This window comes from Leucoraja erinacea, chromosome 2 (assembly GCF_028641065.1).
Source record: "Leucoraja erinacea ecotype New England chromosome 2, Leri_hhj_1, whole genome shotgun sequence".
NCBI lineage: Eukaryota > Metazoa > Chordata > Chondrichthyes > Rajiformes > Rajidae > Leucoraja > Leucoraja erinaceus.
The window spans coordinates 40906690-40926984 of NC_073378.1; the positions used below are offsets into that span (position 1 = coordinate 40906690).

General features: G+C 43.2%; 1 protein-coding gene across 2 annotated transcripts in view; it reads right to left on the bottom strand.

The window, feature by feature from the left end:
- LOC129709254 (protein DBF4 homolog A-like) overlaps nt 1-20295 on the bottom strand; it is a 69690-nt gene that overhangs the window by 38920 nt on the left and 10475 nt on the right. Inside the window, exons 2-6 of one of the 2 annotated variants that reach the window (XM_055655510.1) lie at nt 19274-19356; nt 10779-10948; nt 7889-8083; nt 3275-3319; nt 545-614 (exon numbers count right to left, since the gene is read on the bottom strand). In XM_055655510.1, coding sequence (XP_055511485.1) covers nt 545-614; nt 3275-3319; nt 7889-8083; nt 10779-10948; nt 19274-19307 — 514 coding nt within the window. In that variant the 5' untranslated portion in view covers nt 19308-19356. Of the gene's footprint in view, nt 1-544; nt 615-3274; nt 3320-7888; nt 8084-10778; nt 10952-19273; nt 19357-20295 lie in introns of both variants that reach the window. The other variant, XM_055655501.1, reaches the window with a different exon arrangement.

The window sequence follows — 20295 nt, forward strand, 5'->3', positions numbered from 1 at the left end:
GTTCTTGGCGTGGCGCAGCTCGGGCTGTGGGCAAACTACCACTTGTCGCCGTAGTGGCCCATCGGGGAGCGGATTCCTCTGGAGTTGGAGGGGGAGGGGGGTATTGTGCTGTTTGATCGCCCCCTACTATCCCAGGGACAGGGAGACACAGCGGCTTTTTAGACTGGTGGGCAATCACTTCCAAAGTTCTGCCCACACAGTCAGTACACCTCTCCTACACTGCATTTCATACAAACATTTATTCTGCAAGAAAAAACGACATTGAAGACTCAAACTCGCGACCGAGTAACTGCCTGGATCGAGGCGCAAACTCGCGACCTTGCGGATACGAGCCGAACACTCTACCACTGAGCCAGCCATTAAAGTCTACGCTAAAAAATTTCCATCTCCAAGACCGACAAATTCTGAATTACGAAAAGTGTCTGGTCCCAAGGCTTTCGGATAAAAGGTTGTGCACCTGTATTATCAAAACTTGAAATGCACAAGAAAGAATTTGCAACTCATGAAAGCCAGAGATCCAGAACAAAACACAATGCAAGGATACCATCCACGTAGAGTATTCGTACACCCCAAGCTACAGCATTCGACAGGATACTGTTTCCGGGAACAAATTCCTAATGTAGAAAGGTAGGAATAGATTTGGAAAATAACTTTCTTAAATATGCAAACAACACAATTAATTTAACAGTAATATTAAAACAATTTAAATATTAATTTTCAAACGTCATGTAAATGACGATCAGAAATATTGCTGGGACAGATTTATAAACATTTACCAGCTATGTATTGTGGAAGTCCTACGCTTGAAAGCTTTGACAAAACCTACCCACGTTCTCATCCACTAGTTACAATGATAATCAAAGTTAAATTTGACAAAGATAAATTCATACAACATAAACACATTAAAAAAAACATTAAACAGAAATATTTTTTAAAACAATTTGTTTCGTCCTTGCATTTAAAATCTACACCTCCACAATCCCCAATTAAATCGAACCTGGTGTGCAACCCAAGAAGTCATTTCCCAACATTAATACTGTGGAAACGCTAGCGGCTATGCTGCTAGATCTTTCTCCAAAGTAAGCTCACCAGCGTAAATGTGTCCAGGACTTTCATATCTACAGTGCCCTCCATAATATTTGGGACAAAAACCCATCATTTATTTATTTGCCTCTCTACTCCACAATTTGAGATTTGTAATAGAAAATAAAAAATCACATGTGGTGAAAGTGCACATTGTCAGATTTTTAAAAAGGCAATTTTTACACATTTTGGTTTCACCATGTAGAAATTACAGCAGTGTTTATACATAGTCTACAGTTACAAATACCAGTGAAGCCATGTGTCCCAAACATTATGGTGCCCTGAAATGGGGGGGACTATGTATAAACACAGCTGTAATTTCTACATGGTGAAACCAAATGTATAAAAGTGGCCTTTAATAAAATATGACAACGTGCCCTTTAACATGTAATTTTTTTCTATTACAAACCTCAAATTGGGGAGTACAGAGGCAAATAAATAAATGATGGTTCTTTGTCCCAAACATTATGGAGGGCACTGTAACTGTACATGTTCAGAAATCCTGAACTAATTCCATTTAAATAGTTTAAAAACATTGATTCTGTTCAATTGCAGCATCATTATCAAGCCAGATTTGGTCTAACACATAAATCTATGACTGGCAGTGGACATTTCAACGAAGTCTCATAGTTAACCATTGCATATTTTGGGCAAATGCCATTTGCACTGATTGATCCGGAAGTGGTGGCGCTGGTGAACGGCTGCAGCTCGCCTGCAGTCCGTTTGTTTTTACTTTTTTGTGTTGTTTTTTTTCGTCTTGTTTAGTTAAGTTTTTGGTTTTTAGGTTTGTGTTGTGTGGGTGGGGCGTTGAAACAGGGCTTTCTGTCTCTCCCTTCGTGGGAATGCAACTTTCTCTGCCTCTGTCTGCGCTGAGGCCTAATGGCGGAGCTAGCGACCTCGAGGCTCCGGAGGCGCCCGTCAGGACTCGCCCTGGGCTCGTTCCCGTGAGGGCGGCCCGGCTCGGGGCTGGAACGGCGCTCCCGTGAGGGGCTGAGACGCTACCGTGAGGGCGGGCTGGCTCGAGGGTAACGGCACTCCCATGAGGGCTGCCTGGCTCGAGGGTAACGGCACTCCCGTGAGGACGGCCTGACTCGAGGGTAACGGCGCTCCCGTGAGGGCAGCCCAGCTCGAAGGTAACGCGCTCCAGTGAGGGGGTGAGACGCTCCCGTGAGGGCGGTCCAGGCTCGAGGGTAACGGCGCTCCCGTGAGGGCGGCCTGGCACGGGGCTGAGACGCTCCCGTGAGGGCGGCCTGGCTCGAGGATGGAACGGCGCTCACGTGAGGGCGACCCGGCCCGGGGCTGGAACGGTGCTCCGATGGCTGAGACGGCGTTCTGGCGGCAGCGGCCTGAGTCCGGGGTTCGGCCGCGGGCCAATGGACGACATCGTCAACAGCTGCGTCCGCTGGACTGGAGGGCGGCAGCTTCGACCACCCCCGGGCCGCGGAATTTGAACCGGCCCCTTCGCGGACTGACTGGTGGGGTATCGCCTCAGCGCAGAGGGAGAAGAGGAGGGAAGAGACAGCAGCCCTAAGATTTTTGCCTCCATCACAGTGAGGAAGTGCTTGGTGGATTCACTGTGGTGGATGTTAATTTGTGTTTACTGTCTGTTCTGCTGTTTATTGTTGTATGTATGGCTGCAGGTAACGACATTTCGTTCAGACCGTAAGGTCTGAATGACAAATAAAGGATCTAATCTGATCTAATCTAATTATGCATGAACCTAGTATTGCAGCCTGTGCTTGTTCACAGCTCAGGCATGCATAAACAAAGATGCTCTTTGGTTTACAGGTTCTTGTCACCTGCATCAGCTTTTTTGAAAAAAGTTTAATCTAGCAACTGCATTTTTTCCAATTAAATATTTGTGTTCAATATTTGCATGCATATTAAATTTCATATAAATTTCTGTCAATTTCTTGCCATTTGTATGTCATCATCAATAACAAACTGGTTTCCTCACAGCAGGTTGCACATCAACCTCTAATCTTGTGGGTAGTACGTAAAACTAAATTTGGAGAGCAAATTCATAAATCACTAATAACTATAAATTATTAGCTAACATTTAACAAAAAATCCAAAAAGGTGATCATTCAAAACTTCAACATTTACTTTCCAATTGGGTCACTTCTAGAACTAAAGTACAAGTTGGAAAATCATTTACTATGTTCACGTGCTCTCTTGGTGAAGCACTTACCTGTTCCTTAATAACCCTTTTTACTAAACTTTTTCCTCGACTAATCTGTAAAATGGAAACAAAAACACATCAATTGCAAATGATTCTAAAAGTTAATAAGTGTAAAACATAAATTTAATGGCAAATTCAACTTCAATCATTGTCAAATTAAAGAGCTTTTGCATCAAAATAATACCAACTAGTATTTCTGTAGAATAATTTTCATTATGCACTGGGAGGAACAGAGGTTGGAAGATAAAAGTAAAATAGACATAAAAGGAAAGATGCCAAGAAATATAGAGGTAACTGAAAGCAGTAAAAAATATTATTTTGACACTCAAGAGATGGAGGATTTAGGATCAAAGTTGTGCAGCCACAAAGGTAGACACTAAATGCTGAAGTAACTCAGCTGGTCAGGCAGCATCTCTGGAGAGAAGGAACGGGCGACGTTTCGGGTCGAGACCCTTCTTCAGTCTGATGTCAGGGGAGGGGGCAGGACAAAGAACGTAGTCGGATACAGTAAGACTAGTGGGAAAACTGTGGAGGGGGAGGGGATAGATAGGGAAAGCAAGGTTATCTAAAGTTAGAGAAGTCAATGTTCATACCACTAGGGTGTAAACTACTCAAGCGACATATGAGGTGCTGTTCCTCCAATTTGCATGGGGCCTCACTCTGACAATGGAGGAGGCCCAGGACAGAAAGATCAGATTGTGAATGGGAGGAGGAGTTGAAGTGCTGAGCCACCAGGAGATCAGGTAGGCTAAGACGGACTGAGCGGTGGCGTTCAGCGAAACTATTGCCAAACCTGCGCTTGGTCTCACCAATGTAGTGAAGTTGACACCTGGAACAGCGGATACAGTAGATGAGGTTGGAGGAGGTGCTACAAGCTCTTCCGATGGAGATGATAATCACAAAAGATGGTAATAATGCAGAAATGAACAAGAAGAAGTGCAGAAAACCGTTACTTTGGAAATTCCTGAGTTTAGGTACTTTGCAGTTGATGATTAACAACAGTGCAGTGTTTAAATGTGGATGATCAAAGTATTGAGAGAGGATATTCTTGGGGATTATCCAGTGAGGATATATCGGTAGAACTTAAAATAGGAATGAAATAATCACTTTCATGGGACCATATTATAGTCTCTCTAATAGTTAGCGCAAATTAGAGGGACAGATGTGGAGGGAGTTAGCAGATATAAAAATAATAGGATAGTATTAGCGGGGATTTTATCTTCACTTATATTGACTGAGTCTCCCATAGTGCAAAGGACTTGGACTGAGTAGAATTTGTTAAATGTGTTCAAGAAAGTTTCCTTAATTAGCATATGGGCAGCACTACAGGCAGGTGCAATACTTGACCTTCACTTTGGGAATGAGGTATGGCAAGTGAATGAAGTGTCAGTGGGGGAGGGGTATTTGGCAACCAGTGACCATAATTATATTAGTTTCAATGTAGTTATAGAGAAGCATAGGACTGGCTGACAAATTAAGGTCCTAAATTGGGAAAACGCCAATTTTGGAGTCATTAGGCAGAAACTTGCAGAGGTCGATCGGGAGAGTCTGTTTACAGGTTGACATTGGGTCTAAGTGAGCACGAGTTGAAAGGCAGCATGTACAAAGGCAGCAAAGACAGAAGGCTTAGCAAGTTTGGTATGTCTCCTACATCTCTCACCAACTTCTAGATGCACCATAGAAAGCATTTTACAAGGATGCATCACAGCTTGGTTTGGGAACAGCTCCATCCAGGACCTTCAGAAATGTTGAAACCAACCTCCCTTCTATTGATTCATTTATACCTCACGCTGCCTCGGCAAGGCCAGCAGCATAATCAAGGATGAGTCGCGCTGTGGCCACTTACTCTTCTCCCCTCAGGCAAAAGGTATAGGTGTGAAAACACACACCACCAGATTCAGGGAAAGTTTCTTCCCAGCTGTTATCAGGTTACTGAATCATCCTACCACATCAGTGCTGAACTACTATCTTTGATGACCCTTGGACTATCGTTGATCGGACTTTGCTGGCTTTACCTTGCACTAAATGTTATTCTTTATCGTGTATCTATACACTGTAAACTGATTGAAATCATGTATTGACTTTCTGCTGACTGGTTAGCACACAACAAAAGCTTTTCACTGTACCTCGGTACACGTGACAAGAGACTAAACTGAAACTGGTCCTATTAGGCTGAAGTGCAAAGACGACGCATTTAGGGAACCATGGTTGACAAGAGGTTCCAGTCAGGAAAACTGAGCCATACGTCAGATTTAGGTAATTGAGGTCAAGAGAAGTGTACATAGTGCAGTACACTGAAGAAATCAAATACAGGAATATCTAGTGCAACACTGAAATTGGAGTTGTCATGCATCTCTGGAATTAGTGTTAGGAAAACATCATGCTAAAGTACTCAGCACCAAAACATATAGAAAGCTGGGAAAAGTTGTGTTACTATAGTGATTTTGCTAATCACAAACGTGAGGCCATTTCTGTTCCAGTCTAAGTAAATGTTTAATACCAAGGTATACCTTACTACAGCCAAACAATCTACCCAACACTGAAATTTCATATTTATGACTAAGAAATGTTATTATGTCAAATATCACTACATATTTTCAATACTTTCCCCTTTCTTTCTTAATTCAATCCAAAATAGACTTTGCTCCTTTTTTGGTGAACTATTTAAAATTTAACATTGAACCATTACCATATAACCATATAACAATTACAGCACGGAAACAGGCCATCTCGACCCTTCTAGTCCGTGCCGAATACGTATTCTCCCCTAGTCCCATATACCTGCGCTCAGACCATAACCCTCCATTCCTTTCCCGTCCATATAACTATCCAATTTATTTTTAAATGATAAAAACGAACCTGCCCCCACCACCTTCACTGGAAGCTCATTCCACACAGCCACCACTCTCTGAGTAAAGAAGTTTCCCCTCATGTTACCCCTAAACTTCTGTCCCTTAATTCTCAAGTCATGTCCTCTTGTTTGCATCTTCCCTCGTCTCAGTGGGAAAAGCTTATCAACGTCAACTCTGTCTATCCCTCTCATCATTTTAAAGACCTCCATCAAGTCCCCCCTTAACCTTCTGCGCTCCAAAGAATAAACCTTTGTTCAACCTTTCTCTGTAACTTAGTTGCTGAAACCCAGGCAACATTCTAATAAATACCTCTGTACTCTCTCTATTTTGTTGACATCCTTCCTATAATTAGGCGACCAAAATTGTACCCCATACTCCAGAATTGACCTCACCAATGCCTTGTACAATTTTAACATTACATCCCAACTTCTATACTCAATGCTCTGATTTATAAAGGCCAGCACACCAAAAGCTTTCTTTACCACCCTATCTACATGAGATTCCACTTTCAGGGAACTGTGCACAGTTATTCCCAGATCCCTCTGTTCACCTGCATTCTTCAATTGCCTACAATTCCCTCCATCTGCCATCTTTCAGTCCACTCTTCCAACTGGCATAAATCTCTGTAGACTTTGAAAATCTACTTCATTATCCACAACCCCTCCTATCTTAGTATCATCTGCATACTTACTAATCCAATTTACCACACCATCATCCAGATCATTGATGTACATGACAAACAACAGTGGACCCAACACAGATCCCTGTGGCACCCCACTAGTCACTGGCCTCCAACCTGACAAATTGCACTCAGTTGTTCTTACCCTATCTACCTCATTAATCAACCAAATTGGGGTGGATTATCCAAATTGCCATCTCCAAAACCATCCCCATACCCGTACACAGACTCTCCCAATTGACTTCTGCAAGTGATGAACTGCACTGACTGTTATGTGCTGAAAATACAGTGGCTCAGCAGAAGTGTGTGTCTCCTCTGAACTACTTAACCCCCAATTTCACAGAGCATTGATTCTGTTGTTCCCTCTCTGCATGCTGAACTTTGTTAATGCAAGGTTATCTTCCACCCATTGCATCATCTCACAGTCTCCACTACAGGTTGATGTGGTAGCTCTGCTGAAAGTCAGTACCCCTGCAAAGGCACCATTTTGTGGGAGTTTACAGAATTAATGCTCCACCTTCCCCATGGCAAATCCTGCCTCAGGGTAATTTTGTTAACCTATCCACGATGATGTGGGTTTTTCTTTAGCAATTAAGCCAAAAAGACCTAAAGGATGGAGATCTGATTTTGCATTCAGTATTCTATTAATTGCAATTGGAAGTGAAGTCTGAGTGAATTCACTACATGATCTGCACATGAACTACAATGTCTGTACTACACTGAATTCACCAAAAATGCTGACTGTATTGAGTTTGGAAAGTGAAGGAAAACTTGAATTAACCAGGCATGCAGTGGCCTTCCACTTTTAGGATCGCCAAGGACTTGTAAGAATGATGAATCGCTAATATCATTAGTTTACCAATCACGGCAACATCTGAGCTCATGTCTGGTTTTTTTCCCTCTCCCCGTCATGAATGTGCATAGTTCTACTTAAAGACCCCAGTATTTGCACATAGCTTATCTTTATAGGACTGTCATATTATTAACTTTGAAATACACTTTCCATATTGGTGCCTGAAATTTTCCAGATTTTTGCCTGAACAAACATTTAATTACCACTATCATGTTTAATAAATTTGTGATCTTACATACCATTTCCAATGTTCTATGTGAACTCCCTTCATTGCTTTCTCTCCGACTGCTTGGATGAGGAGACGTGTTACCAGTATTCTGAACAGAATCGGGGCTTGGAACTGGAGAGTTTTTGCCTTGAGTTTGGGCAAATTTGGCCTCACTTCTATTTGAAACGATGTAATTAATATCTTTGCTAAGAAACTTTTCAATTGTCTGTATTAAAATAAAACACAAAAGCAAGACATTAGGAAGTGATATTTTTCGGTAAATGTGCATAAGCACACCTCTTAGCAGCATATAATTCAGCATGAACACAGAAGAAATAATGCATTACTGATGAACAATTTCAGAAAGAGCATTCTAAGCTTTTTGAAATATTTGCAAAGATTTGCTTATCGAAACCAGGACCATCTTAAAATCATAAAAAAAGCAAACAGTTTTGGTAGGACATATAGACAGTGGGCTGAGGTACTTTTTTGTTTCATTTTGTGACCAAATCACGTATCTACCTGTATTTATAACCTATTGTGTAAAAATATTATAGAAATCATATCTGAAATTCGTCAAGAACAAATCCGGCACATATTTTTAAAAGATGAGAAAAAGCTCAAAGTTTCCAAGTAGCAATTGTCCAATCTAAGTATGTTTGACATTGGGTCGGACGCCAATTGACCAATCACATGCTTAGTTATAGGCCAGCTAGGCAGGGAGACCACATCAAGGTGAGGTGGGGCAGGCGGGGGCGGGGGGGTCCAACACGTGTGTGTGTGTCCTCGAAAACCAGACGCCGAAACCTTTACATTTTTCAGTTGAGGTTTTCCTTGTGATTTTAGAAATCCATTCCTCTGTACATTTGCTACATTATTTTCCTGACTTTTTAATTAAAATTGTTCACAAATCTGACCTTTTAAAAAAAAAATCTGACCGCTGCCCAGCTGCTGACGCTACAATAACAGTGAAATTTTTACATCTTCTTGTAGAAGTTTTCCTTATGATTTAAAAAATCCAATCCTCTATAAATTTGGTCCCCAGAGGGCTCTGGATTGAACACGTAGTAATTTGGCTGGGCTTCCGAGGCCTCCTCTCCTCCTCCCCCCCCCTTTCCCTCCTTGCCCCCCTTCCGCTCCCCCCTCCCCTCTCTCAACCCCCCTCCCACCCCCTCTCCCTCCTTCCCTCCCCCCCCTCCTACCCCTCTCTCTCCCTTCTCCCTCCTACTACACACCCCCTCTCTCTCCCCTCTCCCCTCTCTTCTCCCCAATCCTCTCCTCCCTCTCTCCAACCCGGCTCTCCTCCCCCCCTCTCCCTCTCTCTCTGCCCCCTCCCTCTCTCTGTCTCTGCCCTTGACTCTGCCCCCCCTCTCTCTCTTTATTCCCCCAACCTCTCTAGACGCGCCTGCAATGTGGGGGCTATGCATCAGTGGATAGAGCGGGGATGGGGTAAACGGAGCCAATGAATAATATTAATATAATATCAAGGGGGTGGTTAGTGTTGGTGTGTGGAGGGGGTGGATAGGGGTGTGTGTGGTGCCAAAGGGGTTTGTGACGCCGCAGGCCGCCTCCCTCTCCCCCCTGCAGCCGTGCGTTGAGGGGACGGGACCCAATGGGTCCCCCTTGGTCTAGTGTTATCTAAATCTGTGCCAAATTTCAAGTAGATACCAGACATGGGTCACGAAAGTTAAATTCTAGACACATTTTCGATACTCGGCCAACGGCCTAATACACTTCGGCACATTACATCATCAAATAGTCAGAAGCAAACCGATGCTGACAATCCCAAAGACACAACTATATGTGATTTCAGCTATCAATCACAGACGACAATAATGAAATCAAACTTTAACAGAATGAACGAGAGACAGAAAAGGCATCAGAAGTTGAAAAATATATTTGATTTTTGAATGCATCATTGCTTAGTGCAATACTATAAAACTATAGGTCAATAAGTTGAAAGTAGCAACTCAAGTGCCTTCATCAGTCTGGGCATTGAGTATAAGAGTCATGTTGCAGCTTCATATAACTTTAGTTATACTGCATTCAGGGTCTTGTGTGCAGTTGTCGTTGTCCCGTTCTAAGAAGGATGTGGAACGTTTGAGAGATTGCAGGAGGTTTATCATGAAGCTGATATGAGGCTATTCGCTAAAAGGAAAAATTGATTATTTTCTCTGGAGCGTCAGAGGCTGAGGGGCGATCTAACAGGTATATTAAATTATGAAAGACATATATGGGAGAGGACATGGCTTTAAAGTGAAAGGAGCAGAATTTAAAGGAGCTGCGTGGGAGAAGCTTTTATCCCCACTGCACAATGGATTTGCTTGGAGTATGATGCCAGGGGTGATCGTGGTCGAAGCATATGTGATCAATTAAGAGGCTTTTAGAAAGATGCAAATATGCAAGGAATGGGGAGTTATGGAAAGGCGGGCAAAAGGGATTAGTTTAAGTAGGCATCACATTTAACAGACGCATCGAAGGACCCATTCCTTTGCTGCACTGTTTTATGTTTGAATTCAATTAAAATAGGCATTGTCGAGACTCTTGTAAACAGCTGCCAAATGTGCCTTGAAATGCCATTTATAATCTATCACAACAAATGTCACTTGCACTGTATATTAGTCCTGAAATTCTGACTGATTTCCATATAACTCATCATTTAAAACTTTATAGCAGAGTACACCAGTAAACAACACAGTAGGAACTAAAAGTTCCTGGAAGAAAACCACACTAATTTAATCTATATTATATGACATAAACAAAGACTTGTCGCTTTACCAAAAAAAAGTACAATATTATCTTGACTTGACAAAAGCAGCACCCCAAACATTTACAGCACAAGCTTGGAAGTGGCATAACTATGCATGTTAAAGTTTGCAAGCAATTCAATAAATTGATTATTCTTGAAATTGTTTACATACCCCTCCTAGATCCTGTAAATCATTTTCTAAGGTTTCTGTATGCTTATTGGAAGGCAGATCAAGGTAAAAGATTTTTCCAGTAAAAGGTTTCAATTTGACATCAGCAGCTTTGTTACCACCTCGCTGAAATGCTTTTAGCGTTCCTTTACTTCTTCCTGATAATCCACGTGCTGCTGATCAGATAATAAAGATTCTACAATTAAATCACTGTAATTAAAAAATGCAATTAAAAAACAATAGCGTTGCTTTAAATTTTGACAGGTCTGTCGTAAATCCCAAAATAAAATAAGACACATATTTGTTTAGCTGAAAGAGTTTGCATTATTCATACCACATATTTCTGAAAACCTAAAAAAAGGACTTGGGTAACGATGGATAGAAAATATAGACACGATAAAACATCGCCTTTCTATTTCCTCCAGAGATACTCAGTATTTTGTATTTTACAAAGGAGAGAATATAATTGTACCCAACTCATTCCATAAATAAAAGCGAATATGGTATGGTTTGCTCAAAGGTGACTAATAAAATAAACAATGAATTTCACCGCCCAACCCCTTCCCCAAAAAGATATACAAGATATAAATCATATTCAGTTTTATGTTGCACCATTTACTTAGTAAATAAATTTAAAAATTGGCAGACAGGAAAAATAGCAATCAACATTTTAAATTTAATTAGCAAAGGAGGCTGGGCACTTGGCTGTGATCTGTTGATCCGGAAGTTTGTGGTCATTTAGGGACGTTGCCGGGTTTTGTGTCTCCGTGTGTCTGCTGCCCGGAGCCACGGCCCCGCTCCACCCGGCCCTGTGTGTGGGCACTGCCGATCCACAGCCCGTCACAGTACGGCCGCACAGGGGGGAGGCAGGGCGGAGGGCGGCCCTGAAAGGACAGCACTGACCCCAGGGGGAGAGTAGGGGCTGTCCAGAGGGATCGGCTCCTTCTGCCACTTACACTGGTTGTCTGAGTGTCCCTTCGTGTTCAGGTTCAGAGCTCAGTCACCCTCGGTGGTTGTGGGCCGAGACTTGCCCTCAATCTGCTGGCACTCGCAAGTCAGTCACGAAAATATTTGTATCATCTCTGTCCATGAGCAGCAGTGATGTTAGTGGTTTTTACCAGTGAAGAACGTACGTGTTGCGTGTGTGGTACTGCAGGCTTGAGCGACTCTGTGCGTCATGCCCATTGACCTTATGACCTTCCGTGCAACCCACCTATTTAAACGCGACCCTACCCCTGATGTCACTCGAAGCATGCCCCGCGGGGGGGCCATGTTGCAGGGCATTGTCACTTTGGAAGTGGGTTGAAAGATTTTCCATTTAAAAACTTGTTTTTGGGTATTTTTAAAATGCTGTAACTTTGGAAATATCGGGGGAAATATGATGGGAAGATGTTTATCACCACCACGGGAAAAATGTGAGTTAGGTGTGTGAAAATGGGAAGGCTGTGGCCTAGTGTTTGGAAGAAGATAGAATCAACAGATTGACACAGTGACACATCGTGGGTACAAACAAGACAAAGAATTTAGGTATATAGAGATAAATAACACCAGCAATTTGGCCTGGACCAGCCAAATCGAAGCACGCTAGCATCTCTACTTCCTTAGAAGACTTTGGAAGTTCAGCATGTCCCCAACAATTCTCACATCTTGTTCAGTTACACTGTAGAAACATAGAAAAAAGGTGCAGGAGTAGGCCATTCGAGCCTGCACCGCCATTCAATATGATCATGGCTGATCATCCAACTCGGTATCCTGTACCTGCCTTCTCTCCATACCCCCTGATCCCTTTAGCCACAAGGGCCACATCTAACTCCCTCTTAAATATAGTCAATGAACTGGCCTCAACTACCCTTCTGTGGCATAGAATTCCAGAGATTCACCACTGTGTGTGAAAAATGTTTTCCTCATCTCGGTCCTAAAAGATTTTCCCCTTATCCTTAAACTGTGACCCCTTGTTCTGGACTTCCCCAACATCGGGAACAATCTTCCTGCATCTAGCCTGTCCAACCCCTTAAGAATTTTGTAAGTTTCTATAAGATCCCCCCTCAATCTTCTAAATTCTAGCGAGTACAAACCGAGTCTATCCAGTCTTTCTTCATATGAAAGTCCTGACATCCCAGGAATCAGTCTGTAGAAGGCATTTCATCAGTATGTCATGGCATGGTTTGGGAACAGTTCGATCCATGAACACAAGACATTGCAGATAGGTGTGGACGTAGTCCAGAACATCACACAAACTAACCTTCCTTCCATTGACTCCATTTATAATTCACACTGCCTTGGCAAGGCTGTCAGCACAATCAGGACTAGTCTCACCTTGGTCACTCCCTTTACTCCCCTCACCCATCAGGCAAGAGATACAGAAGTTTGAAAGTACATACTTTCTGATTCAGGAACAGTCTTTTCCTAGCCGTTATCAGCCAACTGACCATCCTTTCACCAGCTAATGTGCAATCCTAACCTCCCATCTATCTCATTGGACCTTTGAACAATTTTTTAGTGGACTTTACCTTGCACTAACTTGTACCCTTTATTCTTTATCTGTACACTGCGAGTGGCTTGATTGTAATCTTGTAAAGTTTTTTTATACTGGATAGCAGACAACAAATCCTTTCACTGAACCTCGGTACTCGAGACAATAGTAAACAAAACAATGGGTAGAACGACAGGAAGCAGGTGGCCTTAAATTAATGCTTATCTATATTTACCATAGAGAAGGACACAAAATCTGATTAGTTCAGGAGAGGGACCCGTGACATCTTGGAGCATATTAACATTACACTGAAGATGCTGGAGGACGAAATGGATCACGGTCAATAAATCTCCGATGCCAGGCCAGGTATATCCCAGGAAAGTATGAGAAACAAGAGAGAAGATTCCTTAGGGGAGATCTTAAGTATCTTTCTTTGCCACAGGTGAGACTGGAGGATAGCTGCAAGGACAAGCTAAGGAACTACGAGCCAGTGAGCTTCACATCAGTGATGAGAAAGTTATTGGAAGGGATACTGAGAGACAGGATTTATTTGTATTTGGAAATGCAATGACGGATTACAGATAGTCAGCATGGCTTTATGGATATCTCACAAATGTGATTTAACTTTTTGAAGAGACGACCAAGAGGATTGAAGGGGGCAGGGTGACTGCTTTTAGTTGTCCTCTGAATTTGCTCAACCGTTGATTCAGTGGGGAAAATTAGGGATGAACAATAAATGATTACCCAGCAGCAGCTAAGCGTCCCGTGATATTATAAAAGAATTAAGGCACATATTAACAATACTCTAACTGAATGTTGGTATAGACTTGAAGGGTAGAATGGCTTATACATTTCAAATGAGAGCATGATTATTTAGAATTTATGATGAACAAAATTATCTAAAATGTCAGTTTGATAAAGAGACATGGAAAACGAAAAGCAATTCTACCACTGGTATGTTGGTGAAGGAAAATAGTCATAAAATCAGACAGCACTGACATCTCTAAATTTGAATCCCTTTGTCCAAATTCACCCATGCTGACCTGGCACATTAAAAAAAAACAAAAACATTTTACCATGGAAAACATTTCGTAATTGAACATTAGGGTTTCAAAAATTGTTGAAAATTATTAAAGATGCTAATAAGCTAGGGAATGAAATAATTTTCTCAAAAACCAAAATCAAGCGTTTTATTAATGACTAAATGCCTCATTTTTAGGATGCTGTTAGACTTGTTGATTGCTTGGAGACTGGTTGGTGTGAATCAGTCAAGGGATTTGCCTATATAAACTGACACCAAAGCACTAAATCGACCTATCACTTTTTAAGGTTATATCTTTGTAAACAGTTCAACAGATTAAATCGGGCTTTACATTGAGACACACACTTTTGCATATTATTAATAATAACATGTTCATATTGTTCATTTTCCACCTACCTAGCCACCCAAAAAAACCCAATCTATGTTAGTAAAAGTCAGATCTTGACCACTTCCTGTTGTGCTGTATATTGATTTTTAGAAAGAACGCTGCCACTTACGGCTGTGATTTTTGGCCATCTTACTCAGAGTTCCCCTCCGCTGCGCAGGACAAGAGGATATCCCATCGACGAAAAATAAAAGAGTTATTATTGTTTTAAAAAACGTTGATTCTCTCTCCTGAAGCCCACGCCCCTTCCAGAGGGACTATAAAACCCGGACGTGTGAGGCCTTAGTCAGTCTCTGCAAGATGGGGAGCGAGAGGGTCACGTCTCTCAGTCTGAGCTGTGAATAACACTGAACACATGTCTACTAAACTGTCAGTTGTTTTACTGACCTGTCAGTGCCCTTAATGTGGTTTAAAATTATAGTTTGGAAATGCTAAAGCCGAGTTGCCTTTGGTTTGGAAATGCCAAAGCTGTGTTTCCCCAATTAAAGTTGCCTTGCCCAATTGAAGTTGCCATGCCCAATTGAAGTTGCCTTGCCCAATTGAAGTTGCCTTGCCCAATTGAAGTTGCCTTGCCCAATTGAAGTTGCCTTGCCCAATTGAAGTTGCCTTGCCCAATTGAAGTTGCCTTGCCCAATTGAAGTTGCCTTGCCCAATTGAAGTTGCCATGCCCAATTGAAGTTGCCATGCCCAATTGAAGTTGCCTTGCCCAATTGAAGTTGCCTTGCCCAATTGAAGTTGCCTTGCCCAATTGAAGTTGCCTTGCCCAATTGAAGTTGCCTTGCCCAATTGAAGTTGCCTTGCCCAATTGAAGTTGCCTTGCCCAATTGAAGTTGCCTTGCCCAATTGAAGTTGCCTTGCCCAATTGAAGTTGCCTTGCCCAATTGAAGTTGCCTTGCCCAATTGAAGTTGCCTTGCCCAATTGAAGTTGCCTTGCCCAATTGAAGTTGCCTTGCCCAATTGAAGTTGCCTTGCCCAATTGAAGTTGCCTTGCCCAATTGAAGTTGCCTTGCCCAATTGAAGTTGCCTTGCCCAATTGAAGTTGCCTTGCCCAATTGAAGTTGCCTTGCCCAATTGAAGTTGCCTTGCCCAATTGAAGTTGCCTTGCCCATTTAAAGTTGCCTAGCCCATTTAAAGTCGCCTAGCCTTTAAAGCCCAGCCCATTTAAAGTCGCCTTGCCCATTTAAAGTCGCCTTGCCCAATTAAAGTCGCCTTGCCCAATTAAAGTCGCCTTGCCCAATTAAAGTCGCCTTGCCCAATTAAAGTCGCCTTGCCCAATTAAAGTCGCCTTGCCCAATTAAAGTCGCCTTGCCCAATTAAAGTCGCCTTGCCCAATTAAAGTCGCCTTGCCCAATTAAAGTCGCCTTGCCCAATTAAAGTCGCCTTGCCCAATTAAAGTCGCCTTGCCCAATTAAAGTTGCCTTGCCCAATTAAAGTTGCCTTGCCCAATTAAAGTTGCCTTGCCCAATTAAAGTTGCCTTGCCCAATTAAAGTTGCCTTGCCCAATTAAAGTTGCCTTGCCCAATTAAAGTTGCCTTGCCCTCTACATAATTAAAAGTCTAATCTTGATCACTTCCTGTTTGCGCTTTATATTGATTTTAGAAGAAATGCTACCACGTACGGCTGTGATTTTTGGCCATCTCACTCAGAGTCTCCCTCCGCTCATCAGGTGCCGCTCATCGATGAAAACTAAAAGAGTTATTAGTGTTTTAAAAAGTCGAGATTCTCTCTCCTGTCAATCACTGCATGAAGGCCATGCCGATTTTGGTGGGAGGGAGGGGGGGGGGGGGGGGGGGGGAGGATGGGGAGGGACTATAAAACCCAGAAGTCTGGGTGTGGCTCAGTCTCTACAAGATGGAGGAGGGAGAGGTCACGACTCGCTACCTTTAGAGGCCTTGCACCCTGCTTGGAGTTCGCCTATCGCACAAACAGATCCACAGAAGACGCCATCACCGTAGCTCTCCACTCTGTGCTGAGCCACCTGGAGCAGGGGCAGAGCTACGTCCGGATGCTCTTTGTGGATTACAGCTCAGCTTTCAATACTATCATTCCGGACATTCTCATCAACAAACTGGTCACTCTCGGCCTCCCCACTCTCACATGTGCCTGGATAAAGGACTTCCTCACCAACCGGCCCCAGACTGTGAGACTCGGCCCCCACCTCTCCTCCACTCGCATGTTGAGTACCGGCTCCCCACAGGGCTGTTTGCTAAGCCCCCTCCTATACTGTCTCTACACCCACGACTGTAGTCCGGCACACAACAACAACCGCATCGTCAAGTTTGCTGACGACACTACAGTAGTCGGACTCATCTCAAGGGGAGACGAGGCAGCCTACAGAAAGTCCTGAAGTTGACAGCCTGGTGCTCAGAAAACAACCTGGCTCTGAACACCAAGAAAACAAAAGAGCTCATTGTCGACTTCAGGAGGCACAGCACCGACTTAGAGTGTGTGGAGAGGGTCAACACCTTCCGGTTTCTCGGCGTCCATATCGCTGCTGATATCTCCTGGACGGACAACACGACAGCGGTCATCAAGAAGGCTCAGCAGCGGCTGCACTTCCTGAGGGTCCTCAGGAAGCACAATCTGGACTCTAACCTGCTGCTGACCTTCTACCGCTCGCCATTGAGAGCCTGCTGACATACTGCATTACAGCATGGTATGGCAGCTGCACCATGGCAGACAGGGAGAGGCTTCAGAGGGTAGTTAGGGCAGCACAGAAGATCATTGGCTGCCCTCTCCCCTCTCTGATGGACATTTACACCTCCCGCTGCCTCAGCAGGGCGAAGAACATCATCAAGGACAGCTCCCATCATGCGTTTGGCCTGTTCGACCTGCTGCCCTCAGGGAGGCGCTATAGGTGCATCAGAACAAGGACAAACAGACTCAAGAACAGTTGCTTTCCAAAAGCCATAACCTCCCTGAACTCACACATGTATTGACTTCACAGCCAAACCCCCGGACTTCCATCTATCCACCTAGTGTAATTTGTACTGTAACTGCAATTTTTTTTTTAAATTATGTGCAATAACCCATACTGTATATAGGAATCCTATTTATTCACTCTATTCATCCATTGTCTTTTTATAGATATGTATATAGCGCCGCAGAACTGTGCACCTTATCCCCCCCCCCTTGTTTTGTTTTTGTTTTTGATTAATTACATGTCTGCACTGAGTAGGAGCTGCTTTTAATCTCATTGTACATGTGTATAGTGACAATAAAATGGCATTCATTCATAAGAAACTGCACTTGAATTTGGTGGCCTTGCACCTTTCTTGAAATGGAATTTCAAGGAATAGCTGCGAGTCAACTGCCAGCCCACTAGCCGTGAGTGAGTGAGCTGCTAGCACAACAGGCTTGAGTGACTGAGCTGCCAGCCCAAGAATCCAAATAGCCCTTTGGAAACCAGTCCCTTCAGCCCACAACACACACAACACCCCCCCCCCTGCTGGCCACCAATATTGAATTGGTGGAGAGGTGGAATATTGCGTTGGGAGACCAGCTCTCCCGTGTGATGCTGGGCCCCAACGGGTCCCACTTAGTCTAGTAATATCTAAATGTCGCACATTTGAATTCTGATTTTCCCATCTAAACTGTATTAAAGGTTTCAAAGGTCATTTATTGTCACATGAACCAATTAAGGTACCGTGATATGTGAATTACCGTACAGCAATACGATTAAAAAAAAGTAAGAAGACACACAACTACATAAGTTAACATAAACATCTACCACAGCGGATTCCCCACATTCCTCACTGTGATGGAAGGCAAAAAAATCCAATCATCTTCCTCGTTATTCTCCCACGGTCAGGGCAGTCGAACCATCCGTCAGGGCGATCAAAGCTCCCGCAGCTGGCAGTCAAAACCCCCACATCAGGGCGATCGAAACTCCCGCGGCTTGGAGTTCCCGAAGTCGGTCTCCGACCAGACTGCAGGCTCCATGACGTTAAGTCCGCAAGCACACACAGTTGGAACTCCAAGGTCAACTCCTGACAAAGAGATTGCGCGCTGGTAAAGGGCCTGTCCCACTGTACAAGGTAATTCAAGAGCTCTTCCGCATTAAAAAAAAAAATCAAACTTGTGGTAAGCACGTAGAATGTACGTAGCGGGTACGTCAGAGCTCGGGACGTCTCTTAGCGGCTCGTAACACTAACGGCAGGTACTCGGGAAACGTGGTAAGCTTGTAAACCTGCTGTTGAAACAAGTTTTAAAATGTCCACAAGAGCCCCGGGTACCTACGAGCGGCTATTACCGTAATTCTCCGAGTTCGAATCAGGGGAAACTCGGGAGAACTCTTGAATTACCTCATACAGTGGGACAGGCCCTTTAGTCCGCAGGTGACCCCGGTGGAGCTCGCAAAATCGGTCTTGAGCAAAGGCCACCAACTCCTCGGTTAGGACGAAGATACAATACCGAAAATAATTGCATCTCAGTCAAGGTAAGAGATTAGAAAATGTTTCCCCCACCCCCTACATAAAACAAGCTAAAGAACACTAAAAACTTACATTTAACACATACAATTAAAACACAAAGAAGGAAAGGACAGGCAGACTGTTGGCGAGGCAACCATTGCTAGCGCCACCCGGTGGTAAACTTACGGTTTAATAATAATTTGTTGGTGCGAGGTTTCATTTTCAAGAAAAATCACATTCTTCCTATACCATCTCCGCTCATGAAGTATCTGAAAAGGATTAACAAGGAAGCTAATTCAGACATATTTGATATATTATTCTTGCAATTAACTACAGAGCACTTAACATTCAATAGTAGTTAATAACAGATCAGTTCTTATTTTAGTAATGACCACACACAACATCCCATTGAGCAGAAATTAATTCTAATGGCAGTCCGAATGCTAATAGAATTAAAAAGTCAAGTAGTACTGACTTTTTAATGGCAGAGCTGCAGGATCTCAGCTTAGAAATCCATCATCTGGCCCTTTTTATCTGCTCAGTGATCGACTCGTTCAATACGCTTTATCTATTACCCTACTTTGCAAAATGATCTACATTTTTTTTGCACATAATCTTTATCACAACTCAAAGGAAATGTATAGGAAAACTTCTCATTATTTAATAAATGTAAATAAATTTATTGTGCCTTGTCTTTTATCTTGCCAACTGAAATTAAAATGTTTCTAAATATAAAATCTCCACAACATTACAAATGTATAATAAATCTCATTCTCGCCTTGTGCATCAATATGTCCAGGCAGACACTCTAAGTCCATTCTATGTATGGAACAATCACAGGTGCAGTAGACTTTGACAGAAATTGACGGATACCCTCGGAATTTGAGCTTGAACAACAGTTGGCATCAAAGAGGTGCTCTGGGCGATGTAGCTAGAGTAAAGACCATCAAAGATGCATCAGTAGTTCACGGAGGGGGAAGTAAATAATAGTTGTAAAAGATTGTGGCGGCACGGTGGCGCAGCGGTAGAGTTTTGCCTTACCACGCATGTAGCACCAGAACCCGGGTTCGATCCGGACTACGGGTGCTGTCTGCACGGAGCTTTATGTTCTCCTTGTGACCTGTGTGGGTTGTCTTGGTGTTAGTATAAATTGTCCCTAGTGTGTGTAGGATAGTGTTAATGTGCGGGGATCGCTGGTCGGAGTGAAC